Source organism: Triticum aestivum, chromosome 2B, assembly GCF_018294505.1.
Source record: "Triticum aestivum cultivar Chinese Spring chromosome 2B, IWGSC CS RefSeq v2.1, whole genome shotgun sequence".
Lineage (NCBI taxonomy): Eukaryota > Viridiplantae > Streptophyta > Magnoliopsida > Poales > Poaceae > Triticum > Triticum aestivum.
In genome coordinates this window covers 368,796,576-368,817,619 of record NC_057798.1, presented here as the reverse complement: position 1 = coordinate 368,817,619, position 21,044 = coordinate 368,796,576, and the positions used below count along the sequence as shown (strand labels likewise).

At 47.9% G+C, this 21,044-nt stretch overlaps 2 protein-coding genes across 2 annotated transcripts; one reads left to right on the top strand and one right to left on the bottom strand.

Moving 5' to 3' along the window:
• Positions 1-3,696: 3,696 nt before the first annotated feature.
• Positions 3,697-10,181, bottom strand: LOC123044946 (vegetative cell wall protein gp1). Its single transcript, XM_044467826.1, has 2 exons — positions 9,880-10,181; positions 3,697-4,503 (listed from the first exon to the last, which is right to left on the bottom strand). Exons 1-2 carry the CDS (start codon positions 10,061-10,063, stop codon positions 3,812-3,814), a joined length of 876 nt encoding a protein of 291 aa, XP_044323761.1. The 5' UTR covers positions 10,064-10,181; the 3' UTR covers positions 3,697-3,811.
• Positions 10,182-10,312: 131 nt separating this feature from the next.
• LOC123044945 (syntaxin-132) lies at positions 10,313-14,050 on the top strand. Its single transcript, XM_044467825.1, has 12 exons — positions 10,313-10,585; positions 11,552-11,656; positions 11,755-11,811; positions 11,971-12,019; positions 12,128-12,216; positions 12,320-12,393; positions 12,473-12,515; positions 12,967-13,053; positions 13,163-13,240; positions 13,326-13,406; positions 13,516-13,581; positions 13,693-14,050. The coding sequence occupies exons 1-12, from the start codon at positions 10,568-10,570 to the stop codon at positions 13,852-13,854; spliced, it is 909 nt and encodes a 302-aa protein (XP_044323760.1). The 5' UTR covers positions 10,313-10,567; the 3' UTR covers positions 13,855-14,050.
• The last annotated feature ends 6,994 nt before the right edge of the window (positions 14,051-21,044 follow it).

Here is a 21,044-nt window from a genome sequence, read left to right as displayed (position 1 = left end):
TGTTGCATTCATGCCTCTTTCTCTATGACCGGAACATCATCACTTTACTCAATCCTCGCCTCCTAGCTGACTGAATTATCATCAATATACTTGATCAGTTAATCCTTGTAGTACTTGCATGCAGCAGTGGCTACTGGCCAGCGCCCAACAGCAGCCAGCAAGCACACACACATACACAACAACCATGCATGCATGGTGACAACAAGGACACAAAGCCAGCACGCCCGCATCACGACACTAGCAAGGCAACAAGCAAGCAAGTGTCGGAGGACCGGACACCACCGGAGAAGAGCAGGGATTGGGAAGGGGAGGATTACCTTGCTGGCGACGAACACCGGTGGCAGAGGCGAGGCGAGGCGAGACAGCGGCGAGCGACTTTAGCTGTCGGCGGCTGCATAGGTGAGGCGAGTCCAGACGACAGTGAGCAACTTCAGTCGGTGGGGGCGGCAGGTATGAGCGAATCCAGGCGGCGGCAATGACGAGCGGCTCCAGTCATCGATGCGTTCGCCCGTGAATACTCAATCCAATCTGCTGCCGACCCGTAGCTTCTGGATGTATGGTGGCTTCGCATCTGTACCGATTTCCGCCGCCTTCGCAAGCTTCTCCTACATTCTTCCCGCTCAGCGGCTTCACGTCCATCGTCTTCTACTCTCTCATCCTCGCTCTCCGTATTGCTCTTTGTCGCCCCTCCCGCCGTCTTCAACGAGCAACTGGACGCGAGGTTCCGTGGCGACAGCGAGAAAGAGGAGTTTCATGTATGTGCATGATCCACGACGGCCTCCATGAGATAGGCGGCAGCCTCCCTGGGATCGGCGACGGATCCACGAAGGCGACGACGGCGATCCCAGTGAGGCATCTGTGGGGTTCCGCAGCGACGGATCTGCAAAGGTGACGGCGGCGGCAGAGGCGTCCGTGGGGTTCCGTGGCGACGGCGAGAAACAGGAGTGTCCTCGAGATCGCACGACGACGGTGCTGTGTCCTCGAGGGGATCGATAGGAGTGGTCTTTCTGCGGGATGTTTTTTGGGGCTGCGTGCGTGGGATACGTGATCACGTGAGGGCGTGGCTTCCACGGTTGTGATTTTTCTCCTAGTGGAGCAAAGTATGGAAGGGAATCGATGGGAGAAATAAATTGGAGAGAAAGGTGATCTGTTTGGAAGGTGATCTCATGTATATGGTATTATTTCTGAATTCTTAATTACCAAATTTTTACGTGATGAATAGAATCGACACCTGCCAAAACAAGACCGAATAAATGGAAGGAATATCATATGCGATTCAGTTTTAAATGCGAAGAAGAAAAAATAAATGTGGGTGTGGGGGTGATCGGACGAAAACACCAGACAAAAAAACCCAGACGAAAGTGATGAGACTATTCAACCAACTCGTCCATTAGGAGTAGAGATGACATGTTGACAGAAATTCAATTGCTGGCTAGACGCGTCCATTTATATCACTAGGGTTAGTAAGCTCCTAAGAAATGGAGCTTCATGGTTGAATCGGGGATGTAGGCAGCGCATGGGACCAACATGTCATTCAGTGAGAGGGACCTACTTACCGCCTTGGACCAGCCTTGGACCAACCATTGCTTACGCGTGTCCTATCTAACCAATTCTAGACAACGTGCCGCACATTGGTTAGAGGAGCCGTCGTTGTCATCACGTCGTGGGTTGACTCAATTTCTTTCTCCCAGTCCTTGATTCCAATTTCCCTGCCCGACCGCCGCCGCTTCCAACCGATCCCCTGTCTCACATCAGCCCTTCCTCACTCTCCCCGCTGCCCGACCAGCCGTCGATGCCCACATGTCCTAGACGCCGTCTCCCAGTAGCTACGCCATCTCCTGCCGCCCCCTCCAACCTTCCAGGAATGCATACTTGGCGGCCACCCCCTTCTGGGAGTGCATCCGGCTCTACGACAAGCCCATGGAGTACTACGACGACCTCGCCGAGATGTACGTGGGCATGAAGTATTCCCCTGACTTCTACGGCTAGGTGTTCCCCAAGTGCGACCACATCGCCATCAGGACCAGCATCATCACAACCATGTTCGGCCGGCTTGAGCTACCGCAGGTGAGAAGTGATAGCTAGGATTCAAAATTTGGGGCATTTTAGATATTAATCGACGGGGAAAACAGGATACCTGGCCACTTTCGCATATGGAATCCATTTTCATTGAACAACTCTGTGTAAGACAATAAGTTTTGGGAACCAGCACAACCCTCTAGGGGTGGCTTATCTCATTATATATAATGGTTGTGTTACAATACGTACATAGATACAGAAGTTATACATAGTCTAACACCCTCCCTCAATCTTAGCCACTTTCTAAAGAACTGAGAAGGGTAAGATTGCGCCTACAAGCCTCAAACTGTGGCAGTGGTAAAGGCTTAGTGAAGATGTCTGCAAGTTGATCCTTAGACGAGATAAACTTGATCTGGAGTTGCTTCTGTGATACACGTTCCCGTACAAAGTGATAGTCAACTTCAATGTGTTTCGTTCGGGCATGAAATACTGGATTTGCAGAAAGGTATGTAGCACCGATGTTATCACACCAAAGAATAGGAGGCTGTGGTTGAGACAAACCCAACTCCTGAAGCAAAGACTGCACCCAAATAATCTCTGCAGTAGCATTAGCCACAGCCTTGTACTCAGCTTCAGTACTGCTACGTGACACAGTAGCCTGTTTCCGAGCACTCCAGGCGATCAAATTAGAGCCAAAGAATACTGCATAACCCCCCGTGGATCGCCTGTCATCTGGACTACCAGCCCAATCTGCATCAGAGAAGGCCGAAAGGACCCGAGAGGAAGTCGGCCGAATATGCATACCAAAAGTCAGAGTGAACTGAACATAACGAAGAATGCGTTTAACAGCAGCCCAATGAGTATCTCTGGGAGCCTGAAGATACTGACAAACCCTGTTAACAGCATAAGAGATATCTGGTCTCGTGATCGTCAAGTACTGAAGTCCACCAACAATGCTTCTGTACTCTGTGGCATCCGCAGGAGACAAAAGCTCACCATCAACAGCTGTTATCTTGTCGGTAGACGACATGGGTGTGGTGGTCGGTTTGCACTTCAGCATGCCGGCTTTTTGTAACAACTCCAAGGAGTACTTCTTCTGCGTAAGGACAAGACCAGTAGCACGAGAAGTGACCTCAACTCCAAGAAAGTAGTGAAGCTTCCCAAGATCTTTGACCGCAAAATCAGCACCAAGAGAGCAGACAAGAGCATCAGCAGCATACTGAGAAGAGCTGACAAGGATAATATCATCGACATATACCAAAAGATACATAGTGACTTCTGGCTTCTGTAGAAGAAATAATGAAGTGTCAGCAGTGGACGGCACAAACCCATGAGCACGAAGGGCAGAGGCAAGGCGGGCATGCCAGGCACGAGGAGCTTGCTTCAAACCATATAGTGCTTTGGAAAGACGACAGATATAGTCAGGACGATCAGGATCAGAGAAACCAGGCGGCTGTTTCATATAAACCTCTTCCTCCAAAAATCCATGTAGAAAGGCATTCTGCACATCAAGTTGACGAAGTGACCAACCACGAGAAACAGCAATGGAGAGAAGAAGCCGAATAGTGGTAGGCTTGACGACAGGACTGAAGGTGTCCTCATAGTCAAGACCATGACGCTGCCGAAAACCGCGAGCAACAAGTCGCGCTTTGTAACGCTCAATAGATCCATCCGAATGCTTCTTCACTTTGAATACCCATTTTGAGTCAATAACATTTACCCGTGGTGGTGGAGGAACGAGAGTCCATGTCTTGTTACGAAGAAGAGCATGAAACTCCTGCTCCATAGCCTCTCACCAATGTGGAATGCGCAGGGCAGCCTGATATGAGCGAGGCTCAGAAGATGGATCCGCAACAGCAGCAGCCAAACAAGCAGCCAACCAAGCAACCGTACCATCCGTACGTTCCTTAGGTTTGAAAATGCCACTGCGACTGCGTGTATGTGATCGAGACACAGGAACCACCAAGGTCGACGGAGCAGCCTGCAACGGGCTGGAGGACGGCGACGTTGATGAGTCAGCCGGTGACGAGGAGCCAGGCACAGTAGCCTCGGACTCAGTCGGCGAAGAAGGCCGGCCCACCGGCGAAACCGGCAGAGCAGACGAAGCAGCTGGCGACTCCGGCATCCCAGACCGGGCCGATGGCGAGCTCGGCATAGTGGGCCGTGGCGCGGCCGGTGTCGCGGGCCGATCCGCTGATGAAGGCGACGTGAGGACCCGAGCTGCGGGCGAAGACGGCGTGACGGGCCGAGCCACGGGCGACTCGGCGGCCGCTGGTGAAAAAGGCCGAGCCGCTGGAGACTCGGCGATCACTGGCGTAGCAGACCGAGCAGTGGAGATGCTCGGCGCGACGGGCTCGTCGGGTGACCATGCATGGGCACGCGAATCGATGCCATGCAACATAGGGCGATCGACATGCCCACCAGAAGACGACGATGATGATGGTGAATCCTCCAACAGCTCCAAACGAGCTCCACGTCCGGTTCCTGCACCATGGTTAGGTAACAACAAAGGAGAGTATGCAACATCATCAAATTGGTCAGAAGCAACAGAGGATGAATGCAGGGATGGTGGTTCGACAGTGGACACAGGAAGGTTGGCAAAGGGAAAAACATGCTCATCAAACACGACGTCCCGAGATATATAGACACGATTAGTGGGAACATGAAGACATTTGTAACCTTTATGAAGAGAGCTATAGCCAAGGAAGACACACTTCTTAGAACGAAACTCAAGCTTGCGCTTGTTATATGGACGAAGATGCGGCCAGCAAGCACACCCAAATACCTTGAGAAAGGTATAATCAGGTTGTTCATTAAGGAGAACCTCAATGGGAGTCTTCATGTTTAAAACACGAGTAGGAGTACGGTTGATGAGAAAGCATGCAGTGGTGAAAGCATCACTCCAAAACCGAAACGGAACAGATGCATGGGCCAAAAGAGTAAGACCAGCTTCAACAATATGACGATGCTTACGTTCGACTGAACCATTCTGCTGATGTGTATGTGGACATGCTAAACGATGAGCTATCCCAAGCGACTGAAAGAAGGAGTTGAGGTTGCGATACTCGCCCCCCCCCCAAGTCCGACTGGACATGAACAATTTTGTGCTTGAGAAGACGTTCAACATGTTTTTGAAACTGAACAAAAATATCAAACACATCAGATTTGCGTTTAATAAGGTAAAGCCAGGTAAAGCGACTATAAGCATCAACGAAACTGATATAGTAATTATGACCACTGACAGAAGTCTGAGCAGGACCCCATACATCTGAAAACACAAGTTCTAACGGATGTTTCACCTCACGACTGGACTCCGAAAAAGGAAGTTGATGACTCTTCCCCTGCTGACAAGCATCACACACTGCTACATCTTTATTACTAGACAAACTAGGAAGCTCATGACGACGCAAAATATGACGGACAATAGGTGTGGCCGGGTGACCAAGACGAGCATGCCACTGTGACGGAGAGACCCGAACTCCACTGAAAACGCGAGCGACGCCAGGATGCTCCAGACGGTAGAGGCCCTGGCACAACTGCCCACTAAGAAGAATGTCCCTCGTGCCACGATTTTTAATAAAAAGATCAAAAGGGTGAAATTCACAAAGCACATTATTATCACGTGTGAGTTTAGGAACTGAAAGAAGATTGCGGGTCACAGATGGAACGCGAAGAACATTGCGAAGCTGAAGACTCCTATTGGCATGTCTAGTGAGAAGAGATGCTTGACCAATATGAGAGATGTGCATACCTGCTCCATTGGCGGTGTGGATCTTGTCGGAGCCATGATAGGGTTCACGAGTGTGAAGCTTCCCCATCTCGCTGGTCAGATGCTCTGTCGCCCCAGAGTCCATGTACCAGTGTGGATCGATGGAGTAGGACTGAGTGTGTCCCTGGTGCTTCTGCGGCGCGGGACGATCAGCCATGGCGACCTGACGGGCATTGTTGCGTGTATCTTTGCCGTCATTGCCAAGACCAAGGAAGCTTCGCTGGAAGCGCTTATGACACTTGGAGGCCCAGTGCCCATCGCGGCCACAAAGCTGACACACACGTGGACCGCCAGCCCCCGGTAAGGTCGCAGTAGGTGGGGGGCCGAGGCGGGCGACGGTGGCAGCCCCAAGGGAGACCTGGGTGATGAAGAAGAGCGGCCACCCTTGGTGGCGACGTTGGCCGAGAGAGAGCCAGTGCCCCTGGTGCGGCGAGTCTCGACCCGTTGCTCAGTGAGAAGAAGCCGAGAGAAAACCTCGTGTGCCAACATGGGTGTCGAGTTACCCCGCTCGTTGATGATCTCGACTAAGGCATCATACTCCTCATCAAGACCATTGACAATAAACGAGTTGAACTCGGAGTCGGTGAGGGGCTGTCCAATGGAGGCCAATGTGTCGGCAAGGCCCTTGACCTTGTTGTAGAACTCAGTGGCCGTGGAGTCAAGCTTCTGACACTCTCCAAGCTGACGACGGAGTGCAGAGACACGAGCCTGGGACTGCGCTGCAAAGGTGCGCTCAAGGATGGTCCATGCCTCATGAGACGTCTTCGCGAAGACAACAAGGCCGGCAACTGCCGGCGAGAGCGACCCCTGGATGGAGGAGAGGTTCGCCTGGTCCTGCCCCGTCCAGACGCGATGGGCCGGATTGTAGACCGGACCGTGCACGCTGTCTACCAGCGCGGGTGGGCAGGGAAGCGATCCGTCGACGTAGCCTAGCAGGTAGTGACTCCCCAAGAGCGGGAGAACCTGCGCACGCCAGAAGATGTAGTTGTCTGCGGAGAGCTTGATGGTGATGAGATGACCGAAGTGAAACGGCGACGGCGAAGACGATCCCATCGAGTAGGCTGCCTGGGGTGCAAACACCATGGAGGCAGCCGGAGGCACCGAAGCCGGTGCGGGAGGAGGCGGGACCGCAGCCAGGGCGGGCGCCGCAAAGCTCGCGGCCGGTGCGGACGCCGCAAGGCCCGCGGCCGGGGCGGACGCCGCCAACCCCGCCAGCGGGGCGGTGTGATCCGCTCGCGGCAGGAGCGGCGGGACGACGCCTGCGGAATCCGCAGCGGACGGCGAGGGCGCCAGCGGCGTGGAGAAGACGGAGCCGATGCTCCTTGTCCCGATCGGAGCCGGAACGGAGACGGCATCGAGCGGGAGGTTGAGCAGAGTCGCAAGAGAGGCCGGGAGGAAGCCCGCAGCAGTGGAACCGGTGGTGGCGGCGCTCGACATGGCGGCGGCGCGATCGGAGGCGCGGCGGCGGCGGTGAAGGCGGCGGCGACTGCGGCGGCGGTGCGGGTATTAGGGTTTAGAAGCGGAAGCGATCGTAACCTAGCGTGATACCATGTAAGACAATAAGTTTTGGGAACCAGCACAACCCTCTAAGGGTGGCTTATCTCATTATATATAATGGTTGTGTTACAATACGTACATAGGTACAGAAGTTATACATAGTCTAACACTCTGAGATATGTCTTTGCTTGGCACAAATTTGGAGAGTTCAATGTCTGTGTTTGCAGGCAGGAGAGAGAAGGAACAGAGGAAGAAGTCAGCGAGCATTCTCTTCTTCTTTAGTTCAGTTTATTTCTCTGATGGGGCTGAAAAGTATACACTATGATCTATGAAGGGAAAAGCTCATTGTTTATGCTTTGAAGCAGCGTACATTTCTGCATGATTACAACGTGGTTGAACAGAACAGTAGTAATCTCATACTGCTAAAGTTGATTGATCAGCCCATGACGCCGGTATATGTTTGCAACTAGCTTTACTTAATTGCTGCATACTGAGATTGGGGTGATATATGCAGTCACTTTTCATGTCGCGATATATGTTAGTCCATACAGAGTCATGAACATGGATGTTGTTATCTATACAGTTGGTAAACTAAATTGATATATTGGTTTGTACTCCTAACAGTTCAGGAGGTCAACATTTTTGTCATATTTAGCGGACTTTTAGGTGTTTAATTCGCATTCTCATGGTTAAAATTCTCATACATAATCTGAGGAGAGCATGTGTTTTGTTTGAGTTAAATTTCTCAATAGATGGATGCATGATGTAAATAGCATAGCATAGCATAGCATCTAACATTAATATTTGCATGTTTCAGAAAAATTGCTATTGATAACTGAAAGTCTCAAACTCATTTTGTAGTTTGAGGAGATCACTAACTGCCAGTGCTCTTAGTTTAAGCCTAAAATCACTCTGAATTCAATGTATTTCTACAAAACTAGATAGTTTCATTTATGACGAATCTTAACAGAACAAATGAGAAGTTTATGCTAAGTCAAAGAGGCTTGCAACAATTAGTTAATTCAGCAAATATGAGTTCAGAAGATTAAATATGACAATTTCTTCTACTGGATGGTACAATTTGCTTCATTTTATTTTTCTGTATCATGCAGACCATTCCTGGTGCCCTTCAGATTTTCTAGTATCAAGAGATATATATGGAGGAAATGATTATGTAATATATTTACAAAAATACTTCCAAAACCATAAGGTGGACTAAAGGTACCTAAATCTTTTGAGGTTTTCATCTAATTCTGCACTCAATAGTTTTTTTGAAAAATTGCTCTTTTAGTTTGATGAATTGTTGTCCACAACTGTTCCTAATTTGAACCCAAACCATCAATAAAGTGGTGGTTTGCTGCGAACTTCTTATACACAATTTGACCTTATACCTAACATCTATTTAGTTCTCTGTTTTTCCAAATATTCTCTATGATGACATGTGTGCAAATTAAAATGTCTGATTAAAAAAATACGAGATTCGGAATAAATCCTTTTCCAGTTTATCTGAACAAATCTGTATACATGTCCAATTGGAAAACTAAGATTAACTATTTTCTCAGATTACTCTGGGAGACAGAGCCTTCTTTGATGTATATACCATTATTTGCTCTTCCGGAGACATGTAGCTCTACCATGGTTTGATTGGAGTTTCAATAAGTAAATTCTTTTCTATCGCCTGGAGTTCACCTTCCTTATTTTGTCGCATATGTATTGTGTGCGGAGATATGCAGGGAAGATATAGATACGATCACATGTGAGCACTGATCAAAGTTGAGATTTGATGAGTCACACTAAGATGTATGTGCAAATTTATTTTTCAAAGATATACATGAGAAATACATGTTTCTTGCTTAACAACTCATACAAACTTCTGTTATTGCTACTACCATTGATTATTTTAGTTGTTGCTATGCAATGCAGATTATTTTGGTAGAAATATAATTTTTCGATCTTTTGCAAGGTGATGTTGGATTGAGTGTTTTGAATTGGAGTGATCCAGACGTCAACAACAGTCGAGGATCTCGAAGATGGGCATGAACAACCTACCACACCTATGGGGGGAAGCTTAAAGAGGCAAAGAAATTTCGGCGAGCTTAAAGACTGGACGTTGGTGGATGTTTAGAGATAACTGGATTCAGTCATAGGAGTCGACCAATCTCTTGCTTATTATTGGAAAGAGTCCATGATTTCTTCCACGTCTAGAAATAAACAGGATTTAGATTGATCTTAGAGTTCTCTTTAATATTGTTGGAATGTTATTTGAGAATAAGTGAATAGCTTTTGTGCAAGGAAGATGTTATAGTGAAGAGCGGTACAGCAAAGCGCGCATATGCTTCTAGTATACCTTAAAACCCCTTTTAGGCTGCGTTCGAACTGGAGGAGAGCAAAATAAAGGAATGTGAAAAAGTACAGGAAGTGAAGTTGTGTGTACAGTACAAACCACAGGTTTTCAAAGCAAAGGAATAAAGAAAAATGATGTGTGTTCGGGTTACAGGAAACTTGCTAGCCGTATCAAATCTGTCTTGATAAGAAAATTTTAACACTAATCTGAGATTTCTGAACGAGAAACCAAGATGTATCAAGTGGATTACCTATTTCTTGCAAGATCTCCTCACTTCCCCCAAATTTCAGATCTTCCAACCCTTGTGTCGATGGGAGGGGAGGTGGAGCTTGAGGGACACAAGGAGGGGGAGGAGGAGGAGGAGGAGGAGGACGGAGTGGAGGAGGTGGGACTCGGATCTGCCAGTTGGGCATGTTGCACCGCTGGCCGTCCATGTTGATTTCGTGCGAAGCTCGCGGGAGGCGGGGTGTGGGCTGGAGCGGGAGAGCGACGGAGCGAGGAATGGAGATTTTCACCCGGCCTTTCCTTTGGTTGGAGTAGATTTTATTTTCCCCGTGAAAAGTACAGGTATGTGACGCTTTTCTGTGGAACAGAAGAATCCGATTTCTGAGGAGCGAACACGCTTACAGGAATTTATTCCTATGGCAGTTTGGCCTGCAAAATTCCTGCGAAATTCCCATGCGCCGAACGCAGCCTTAATCATTCCGCTGCACTTCCCTTGCTGCCGCGAGAAGGCAGAGGTGACACCCTAGTCCCAGCTGCAGACAGGCCGCGCATCGAGTATAATCAATCTAACAAATCCACGGTTGGACCGACCTGTCAGCCGCGGCACACAAAGGCGTCCAGCTTACCCCCACTCGTTCAAAGCATCTCCGACAGTACAACGGCCAACCTCTCTCTCTCTCTCCTCGCCGCGCCGCGCCTCCTGCCCCGCCGCCATGAACAACCTACTCACCGTAAGTTCCCTCTATCTGTCTCCTTCCCTCCCCTCTGAACCGTCCTGTCCCTCGATCTACTCACGCTGGCTCCCTCAATTGCTTCACCGAGTGGCGGGGGTCCAGCACACGAGCTCGAGATCTGAGCGGGGCTGCCCGCCGTGCCCCCCTCCCGCACGGGCTTCTTTCTGAAGCAACCGTTGTTCTGTTGCTATGAGCTCCAAGTCGGCTGGGCCTGATCGAGTTTAGAGGCGGTTGAGTGACTGGTGGAGAAAGGGATTGCTTAAGCGGCGCGGCGCGAAAAAAAAAAGGAAATGCCACGCAAGGAATCGGCTTAGCTGCTCAGATGTGCGTGGCGAAGTAGCAGGATTTATCCTTTTAGGATGGTCGCGTTAGATCTGCTTTTTTGTGTTATGAGCAATGGCCTGGTTGCTGTTGTTTCAAGAACCTCTCCGTGATGTGCAACGACTTTTGTTCTGATTTATTCCGAGCTTTATGCTTAACACCGGAGTAAATTTTACTACCATCCTCGAAATGTCATTGACTGTTAGGCTGAAAACACATAATGATCACATTAGTTATTTGAACAGTCAAATTAACTGGCTTGGGAGTTTCTGTGGGGTTTGATATGCTGGAAGACTTCAGAATATTCTTTTGGCATTACATGATCGTTCTCATGTTTCTTTTGAGTTTTGACATGCACTGTGTTATGAATACAAACGATTCGCAACTGGGAAGGAAGTGTTTTGATTTTGAAAGTGACAGCTCAAATACTCTTTTGGCTGTTTATCTGCAGTATTAGCAATTTAAGCTTAATACTCTTCTGGGATTAGTTATAATGTCAATGCTTTATTGTTCAACTATAGTATTTGTTTTAGCTTATGAAAGTAGCGCAATTGGCTTGTCAGATCGAATTCATAACAATCAAGCCTTCGTGCAGGTGCTGCAGTACATGCATTACATACTCTAAATATTCCGATTTTGCAGGATTCCTTTGAGCTTCCTCGGCGGGATTCCTCAAGAGATGGGGATGTTGAAATGGGAATGCATCAGCCTGATGCTTCTGATAATTTAAAAGGCTTCTTGAAGAAGGTGCTGTTTAGGAAACTCTTCAGTCTTCGCATTTTGTAACGGCCTTATTTGTCCATTTTTGCACTTACAGATTAATGACATGATGCTTTCATACACAGGTTGATGGAATTGAGAGCCTAATAGCTAAGCTGACGAATCTCTTGACTAAGCTCCAGGTCCATTCATCATCCCCCATTCTGCTTTTCTTATTTCTGTTTCTGGTCCTTATTCATAGTAATGACGGAATCTTGGTGTGTGAGTACTAACTTCCTTGATGAATTTATCAAAGCCCCGCAGCTAAATATAATATATATACACCTTGCCTTTTCTTGCAGACTGCAAACGAGGAATCAAAAGCAGTTACGAAAGCAAGTGCCATGAAAGGTGAGAACTCGTGTTCTTTAGCAGAGCCAAACCTTATCCGAAATGAGTGTAGACTCTCTTGAAAATTTCGCTATATGTATAGTCACGCACAACAATACATTTTTGTAGCAATTAAGCAGCGAATGGAGAAAGATATTGATGAAGTGGGGAAAATTGCTCGTATGGCAAAAACAAAAGTTGATGAACTGGAAAAAGATGTATGTTTACACTTGACCTGCTCGTGTCTGTCATTCTTTCCTAGCTTTATCTGCATAAATTAAAGGATGGACATGCTTATGTTTTGCTGCCTCTGTGCTACAGAACTTATCTAACAGGCAGAAACCTGGATGTGGGAAGGGGTCTGCAGTAGATCGATCAAGAGAACAGACTACTGGGTAAATTTGCTGTCAATTTGTGTTTCCGATTTCTTGCCTTCATGAATTAGTTGTTCACTGTGCTTACCGGTCTCTACAGAGCAGTCAAAAAGAAATTGAAGGAACGGATGGACGATTTTCAGGTATTGTTTTCCTCTAACTGGAATGTCCAAATTACCATGTATGTGATGATTTTCTTGTTCTGTGAATAAATGTTCCCTCTAATGCCTAATAATCTTTAGACACATAGAAAATCAACCCATATTTTTCTATTTACTACCTCTACCTGGGCTATTTGATATGCCCTCATAGAGCAGCAGGGATATCCAGCTATATGAAGTCTGAATATCTAGCTCTTCATAAGCGGTGGAAGTGGCTTCATTGATGCTTATATGTTCTAAAAAGTAAAGGAAAAATATTACTGAACTATGTTTTGCAAATTATCCTCCTTTCAACTTTCATTAACTTTACAAGAATGTTTCTTACCATCATGGTAGGTTGAAAGTATGCATCAGCCTGATGTCTGAAAATAGAATAATATAATGTACTATTGCAACTATGTGAGTTGTACGGTGTTGTTACCCTCTGATGCAGGTATTGAGAGAATCAATCCGGCAGGAGTACCGGGAAGTTGTTGAAAGAAGGGTATTTACTGTAACTGGCAATCGCCCTGATGAAGAGGTATAGTTGCAACATTTTTTTTATATGGTTAAATTTGTGCTTTGATTTGCAATGTTTTTTTAGTTGTTTATCTTACAGTGTGCCTCCTTTGTTACTTTGGAACCTTCAGACTATTGATGATTTAATCGAGACAGGGAGAAGTGAGCAAATTTTCAAAGATGCTGTTCAGCAGCAGGGGAGAGGCCAGGTATATGAGTTATAACTTGGTCATTATTTGTGTACTTGTGGGAAAATGCATCAAAATCTCATCAGGATAATTTGGCCTCTTCTAGATATTGGATACTGTTGCTGAGATACAGGAGCGTCATGATGCTGTCAGAGATCTGGAGAGGAAGCTTCTGGAGTTGCAGCAGGTTATCTTTCATTTGCATAAGCTCTTATACAATTTTATAGTTCACACCATGTGAATACAAGGGTTGTAATATGTCTTATGTACCCCATTTCCTGGGCTTTGCCTTGTAGATATTCCTGGATATGGCAGTATTGGTTGAGGCTCAAGGAGACATGATCAACCACATAGAGACACATGTAAGACACTTACGAAAACAGCTTATTCTGAATAAACCTGACCGATTTTATAAAGCAAACTAACGAAATGTTGCTAACATTTGCACTGTCATGCCATTTTCTTTTTTCAAGGTTTCAAATGCTACCAACCACATACAGCAAGGTGTGGGTGCTCTCCAGAATGCAAAGAAGCTGCAGAAAAACTCGAGAAAGTGGATGTGCTACGCCATCATCCTTCTCCTGGTAATAGTGGTTATCATCGTGGTCGCGGTTATCCAGCCATGGAAGAAGTAACTCTTGAGCACGACCTGGAACCCAAGATCTTGGCAAAATATATATATATATATATATATATATATATATATATACACTGTTTTTGTGTTTGTGCAATCTGTGTAGTTCTGTGACCGATTCAAACTCTTCTATCATTGTACCTATGCTCAACCAGACAAAGCCCCATATTGTTTGCCCCTGGAGGTGGTGCTATTCATTTGTGTTTCGTGTGCTCCAGCTATTTTAGCGGTGAAAGTGGTGAACGCGAAACCGAAATGTGCATTCTTGTTCCTAAATCCATTTATTGCAGTTTGTGCACCATACTAACACGTAAGAACGTTTTGCTGTTTGTTACCGGATAATGCTCATTCATCTTTGTTTCTTCTTGCAAAAGAAAATGCTCATTCATCTTGGGGCTATTTTTTGCGCGGTGCCTTCGATGGCAGGAAAGTGCCCACCTGCTACCCCTGATTGAGAAGCTCTCCCGTAAGCTTGCCACGTGGAAAGCCGCCCTGCTCAACCGCGTCGAATGTCTAAATCTGGTCCGGTAAGTTCTGAGCGCCATGCGCGTCCACCTGCTCCTCACCATGGCCCTCTCGCCTGCCATCCTCAAGCAGACCAACAGAATCCTCCGTGACTTCCTCTGGCATGGAAGGAACGACGCACGCGTTGGCTCCTGTCTAGTCAACTGGGCACGGGTCTGTTGCCCCCTCGACCTGGGTGGTCTTGGCATCCGCGACCTTCACCGCACCGGCATCTCTCTCCGGGTCCGTTGGCTATGGCTCAAGGCCACCGATCCCTCGCGACTATGGTCCCATCTTCAGCTTCCCCAGGACCCCGAGGTGCTCCAATTCTTCCGAGCCTCTATGTCTTGGACCATTGGGGATGGCACCACCTGCCGCTTCTGGGAGGACCCGTGGCTGGATGGGCAATCCCTCCCCGACAGCGCACCAGCCCTGTCAGCCCTAGTTCCTTGACGGCTTCGGCGCTCCCGCACGGTGGCCCCGGCGCTTTCGGACCGCCGCTGGATCTCTAACATCCAGGGCGCTCTTGGCCCTGCCGCCTCGGTGGAGTATGTGGGACTCTGGCGGCGCCTCCGGGTTGTCGTGCTCTCCCCGCGCCCGGACCTGCTTTGATGGCGCTGGACCGACAATGGAGTGTACTTCGCCTCCTCTTGCTACAACGCTCTGTTCTTCGGCTCCACGGCCTCCGAGTTTTGGTGCCTCGCCTGGCAAACTAGCGCTCCCACCTCGGTTCAATTCTTCACCTGGCTTGCTTCCCTCAACCGATGCTGGTCTGCTAACCGCCTTGCTCGGTGTGGCCTGCCACACGAACCGGCGTGCGTCTTCTGCTTGCAGGAGCCCGGAACACTACACCACATCCTTGTGGGTTGTGTGTTCGCGCGCATCACTTGACACGAAATTCTATCGTGGTGTTCTCCAGCAACCGCAGCTCCAGACGACTCTACTAGCTACTTTGCATGGCTTTCAGAAGCCATCCTGCTCACCCCGGCTACGCGGCGCTGAGGCCTGGCCACCATTGCCTCGCTCACGGCTTGGTCACTCTGGTGACACCGGAATGCAATCATCTTCGACAAGATTGCCTCATCCTCCTCTTCGCTGATCGCAACAATAAAATACGAAGCTCGCTCCTGGGCCGCAACAGGAGCTTGAGGGTTCATTACGAATAGCTTTGTAACCTGACCATGTAATTTCTTGGGGGCTGAGCAACCCCCTGTCCTCTGCTCCCCTAGGGATCATAGCCTCGCCATTCGTGTGTACGAGGCTATGTCTCCCTACCCTGTACTTGCTTCAATCCTCCTATCAATGCAATGATATGCTAGCTTAGCGTATTCGAGAAAAAAAACTTAGGGCTATTGCGCGCAGGTCACAAACTTGAGACACATGATGCACTTTGATAAAAGAACTTCCAAAGTGCTGCGCTGCGGTCTCAAACCACACCTGTGACGAATAGGCCACTGGCCAATCACAGCGCGCCTGCTGGCAGCCACATTGTTGTTGTTTGCCGAGCTGATGATGCTTTGTACATGGTTGCAATCTTGTTGATAGGCCCCGTTGTTTACGTAACCCGCACTATCATTGTGCACTTGTCATTCAAACCCATTTAGTCTTGATAGTAACCTGTGGTCTTTGTTTTTTTAATGATAACGCCCATACGTGTGGCATGTTTGTACATCGCCCACACGCCTTGATCCACGTTGATTCTGTTTTGCACGAACCCTAAAGGAATTTGTTAGAATCTAAGTGCCATGTGGGCATCATCGTGTGTGTGGGCGTTGGAGAGTTCACCCACACGCCCCGCAGCACGCGGTTTGCTAGCTGCGCTGTGTGGGCGAACTAGTTTCTTCCCACACAGCCATCACCTAGTCCACGCGCGTTTCCCACGCGACACCCACACATTGTTGGATGGCAACTGCAGTTGCGCGTACGTGGCAACTATGATTCATTGCTAGACGGCAACTGTAGTTGCGCATATGTGGCAACCAGATAAACACACATGGTAACTGTGATTAACCATACATGGCAACTATGGTTGGACCACACGTGGCAACTAGGTAAACACACGTGGCAACTATTGTTTGACCATATGTAGCAAGTAGTTAATCACACACGACAACTATGATTTGATTACATGCGACAACTATCATAAATTAGACATGGCAACTATAGTTAACCAAAACAGAGAGAGTTGCCATGCTTTTACAACTACATTTGCTATCCCGGATAACTACATCTGCCATTCCGGATGGCAACTAAATCGTCATGCCATCGGTACCTGACGTAGCTGCGCCAGGATGTGTGGGCATATTTGCTTCGTGCCACACGCGCGGGGTGGGGATGAGTAGTACTTGTTGGACATGTGGCACGAAGTAGCTGCGCCCACACATGTGGGCAATTCTAATGTTCGTGCACACACAACCCGTGTGGGCTGCCTCCTGCTCATGCCATGCATGACGTGTGGGCGGATGCCTAGTATGCCACACGTGTGGGCGTTATCAGGACCCTTTTTTTAATATGATACAGATGCAAGCACTCATACATACGCGCATACACTCACCCCTATGGACGCATACACTCACACCCTACCCCTATGAGCACCTTCAAGAGACTGAGCCGACATATCATCTTGAGATTTATGAAGTCACCGTAAGCGCCTCATCATCGACGGGAACGTCTCCTCCCACTAAAATGCACCACCGGAAATCCTGAAATAAATCTAGGAATAATGCGAGCACCAGGACTTGAACCTTGGTGGGCTGGGGATACCACTGTCCCTCTAATCACCCAACCACAGGTGGGTTCGCTCCCTGGTCCCTGTCGACTGGTACATAGTGAGATGCACCTTCTAAAGATTTGGGACGACATAAGGATGTCCGCCGCCACATACTACATGGAGGATGTCATGCGATAGGCATACCAAGCCATCTTTCACATTGGGTTTAGAAAGTAAAATTTATTGAAGTTTGACAATCACAATATTGGTCCTACAAACAATTCATGAATGGTTAATATAAGGAAGAGAACTTTCACATACAAATATATTATCTTGGACATCATTTATAATTGTGAATACCCATTAATTATTTTCAAACTTGAGCAAATTGGTTGAAGTTGGACAAGAAAGACAAGGTAATGAGTTATGGTTGAGTATATTTGTATAGAAGTTGTATCGTTATGGATCCTCCAACATGTGGTGCTTGTTTAGAATCTTTTGCTAGCCAAAATTTCTGTACGAAGCGGGAATACTGCTTGTGCATCCAAATCCTTGAGCTAAGTTTCTTCCATGAGTATCCATCATACCTACCTATATACGGTATTAACCTGTCGTTCCAAGTAAATTTGCATGTGCCATCTCTAAATCTTCAAATAAACATCCGTTTTGTGTGCCCGTACCGCTCATGAAGCGGCAGGGGGTGGTCAGTATCTTTCATGCTAAGCGGGTTATTCTCACGACGGGTGTTTATTCACTTGTCATTGCACGAGAGAGGCTGGTAATCGGGATGCCCAGTCCTATGAACAAAATGAAAAATAATGAAACAAACTCCCCCGGAAAGTTGATTGTATGGAGGGCACATGAGGATTCGGCTATCCATAGCTTGTGTTATGGTTGGGGGGGGGTAAACTTTACCTTTCTGCTTGGGAACCACTTATAATGTGTTTAGCATGGAAGATATTGAGAACTCTCGGTCGTGACGTTGACAGGAAAAGTACACCTCTCAAAATGTATTCATCTCTATTTTAAGCAATGAACTCTGGCACTTCCACAAATCCATGCTTCCCTCTGTGAAGGACATATCTTTTACTTTTTAGTATTTACTTTTATGCAAGAGTCAACAGTATTCGTTATTATTCCAACATATTCTTTAGTTGGCAAGCATCGTGTGGTGGGGAAAGATCCAGACATATATGGCCATTCAAATACATTTTATCTGAATCATTATTGTTGACAATTATCTCTATGATAAATAAGTTGGGAGGCGAAACATTAAGCCTCTATCTTTCTCTGTGTTCGACGGATGCTATTTGTTCTAAACATATGCTTTCAGTACTAGCAATCTTAGAGGACTAAATGATAATTGAGTATGTGGATCCCTTACTTAGACTTTGTTGAAAATAATATGCATTGCAATTGTTTGGTGACTAATAACATAGGTTGTTAAGTTTCAAGAGAATGAATTGTTTGAATCATAACATCTGAATTGATTGCTACTTTATCATGATGAGTTTTATGAGAAAGAGTTGTTGTTATGATGATAGGAAAAGTGATTGAAATTATCATTGATCAAACTTATGCACTATGCTAGCATTCACACTTCATAAATTATTTCTTTTATCATTTACCTACTCGAGGACGAGCAGGAATTAAGCTTGGGAATACTGATACGTCTCCAACGTATCTATAATTTATGAAGTATTCATGTCATGTTTGTATAATTTTGTATGGTTTTGGTGCACTTTTATATTATTTTTATGAACTAACTTATTGATCTAGTGCCCAGTGTCAGTTCCGGTTTTTTGCATGTTTTTTGTTTCGCAGAATTACCATACCAAACAAAGTCCAAACGGGATAAAAACTTACAGATATTTATTTTGAAATATATGTGATTTTTGGGAAGAAGAATCAATGCAAGACGGTGCCCGAGGTGGCCACAAGGCACCAGGGCATAGCCTACCCCCTGGCTGCGCCCTGGTGGCTTGTGGGCCCCTTGTAGGTTGGTTGATGCCCTTCTTTCGCCCCAAGAAAGATAATATCCAAAAAGAAATCATGTTGAAATTTCAGCCCAATCGGAGTTACGGACCTCCGGGATTTAAGAAACGGTTTTCGGCCAGAAACAGGGTCGTAGAAACAGAAGGCAACAGGGAGACCAAATATAGGGGAGAGCTCCCTCTCCCCCCTAGAGGGCCAAGGAAGAAGAAGGAGGGCCCCATGCCCCTTTCTTCCGGTGGAGCCGGAACGCTGTCGGGGACATCTCCTCCATCACCATCACCACCAACCTCTCCTCCATTCTCATGGTGATGTGTGAGTAGTTGTTGTAGGGTCAAACCCTAGGTGGGATCTTTTCACACTTGGAGGGGGAAAAGGAGGAAAAACACTCAAGAACGCAAGAACAAAACTCTCAAACAAACCCAAATATCACATCCACTAGAGTAGCATACATGAGATCCACAAGATTACAAGATCAATCCAAGGGGAATAGCACTAGGGTAAAGGTCTTCTCACTAGGTGAGGTCTTGCATCGAAAGAGGATCTTCTCCAAGAGGAGGGCTTGATCTCCAAGAGGAGCTTCTCCAAGTGGAGGTCTAGATCTCCTAAAGGAGGAAGATGAGCAAAGCCCTCTTTTGTGTTCTAATATCTTTGCTAACCCTACAAATGAACTAGGAGATGCCCTTATATAGTTTAGGGACGAAATGAGGGAGGAGGGGGGATACAAGGGCAAAGCCCCGAGGAGGCACGCAACCCCACGGTTTCATCCGGGCACCCGGGGTCATGGGGTCCGGGCACCCGGACCGGTCAGGGCCATCTTCAGGTTCGGCCGGGCACCCGGGGGCGAAGGGTCCGGGCACCCGGCCCGTGCAGGGGATCGGCTGGAGAGTGGCCTGGGCACCCGGGGCCCCAAGCCCGGGCACCCGGGTGGCGCCAGGCGGGCAGCTGGGAGGGGCCGGGCACCCGGGGGTCCCAGGCCCGGGCACCCGGTGGGGCGGCCAGCGGCTGGGAGCAGAGGGCCCGGGCACCCGGGGCGAGCTGGGGCAGCTCCTAGGTGGTGAGGCCAGGCACCCGGGATGTCCAGAGCTTTCTCCTCCGTGCTTCTTTCTTCATTCTTCTTGTCCTCTCCTTCCTCCTCTTGCTCCATGGGTGCTTGGATCTTCCTCCTTGCTTCCTCACGATGATCTCCAATGTACCTAAGAACGCATAGTGTATCTTTTTGAGGTAGAATCCCATTCTCAAGTGAAACCGAACGAAACTCGAAGAGGAGAGAATCAACCTCGTTCTTGATGGCGCGCACACGTGCTCTTGTCATTGGTCCACTCGGTGCTTGCGGTGGTGATGGAGTGTCAGTGCGAGTAGTCGAGGGATGCTCTGCATCATCTCCCCCCCTTGGGAGAGATCCGTCCATGGATCGTGCTCTTCATCACCATGGTACTTGGCCAAGTCTTTGACGTTGAAGATGTCGCTAACGTTGTAGCGCGCGATCACCTTGAATGGTCCGTCGGCTCTTGGGAGTAGCTTGGACTTGCGCTCCTTGGGGAAGCGGTCTTTGCGGAGATGTATCCATACTTGATCACCCGGTTGGAACACCATCGGAGACTTGTTGATGTTGAGCTTGGTGGTGAGGCGTTGCATTTGGTGCTCAATCGTGGAACGTGTTTCTTCATGCATCTTCTTGAGGTAGGCGCCTCTTGCACTTGCATCCATGTTTGCTCGTTCTTGAAGCGGTAGAGGAAGGATGTCCAATGGCGACAAAGGGTTGAAACCGTAGACGACCTCGAAGGGAGACTTGCCGGTTGTAGAGTGTCTTGCGCGGTTGTAGGCGTACTCGGCGATGGGTAGGCACTCCTCCCATTCCTTGATGTTCTTCTTGATCAACACGCGTAGAAGAGTTGCAAGCGTCCGGTTGGTGACTTTTGTTTGGCCATCGGTTTGAGGATGATAGGACGTGGAGAATAGTAGCTTGATCCCGAGCTTGGCGC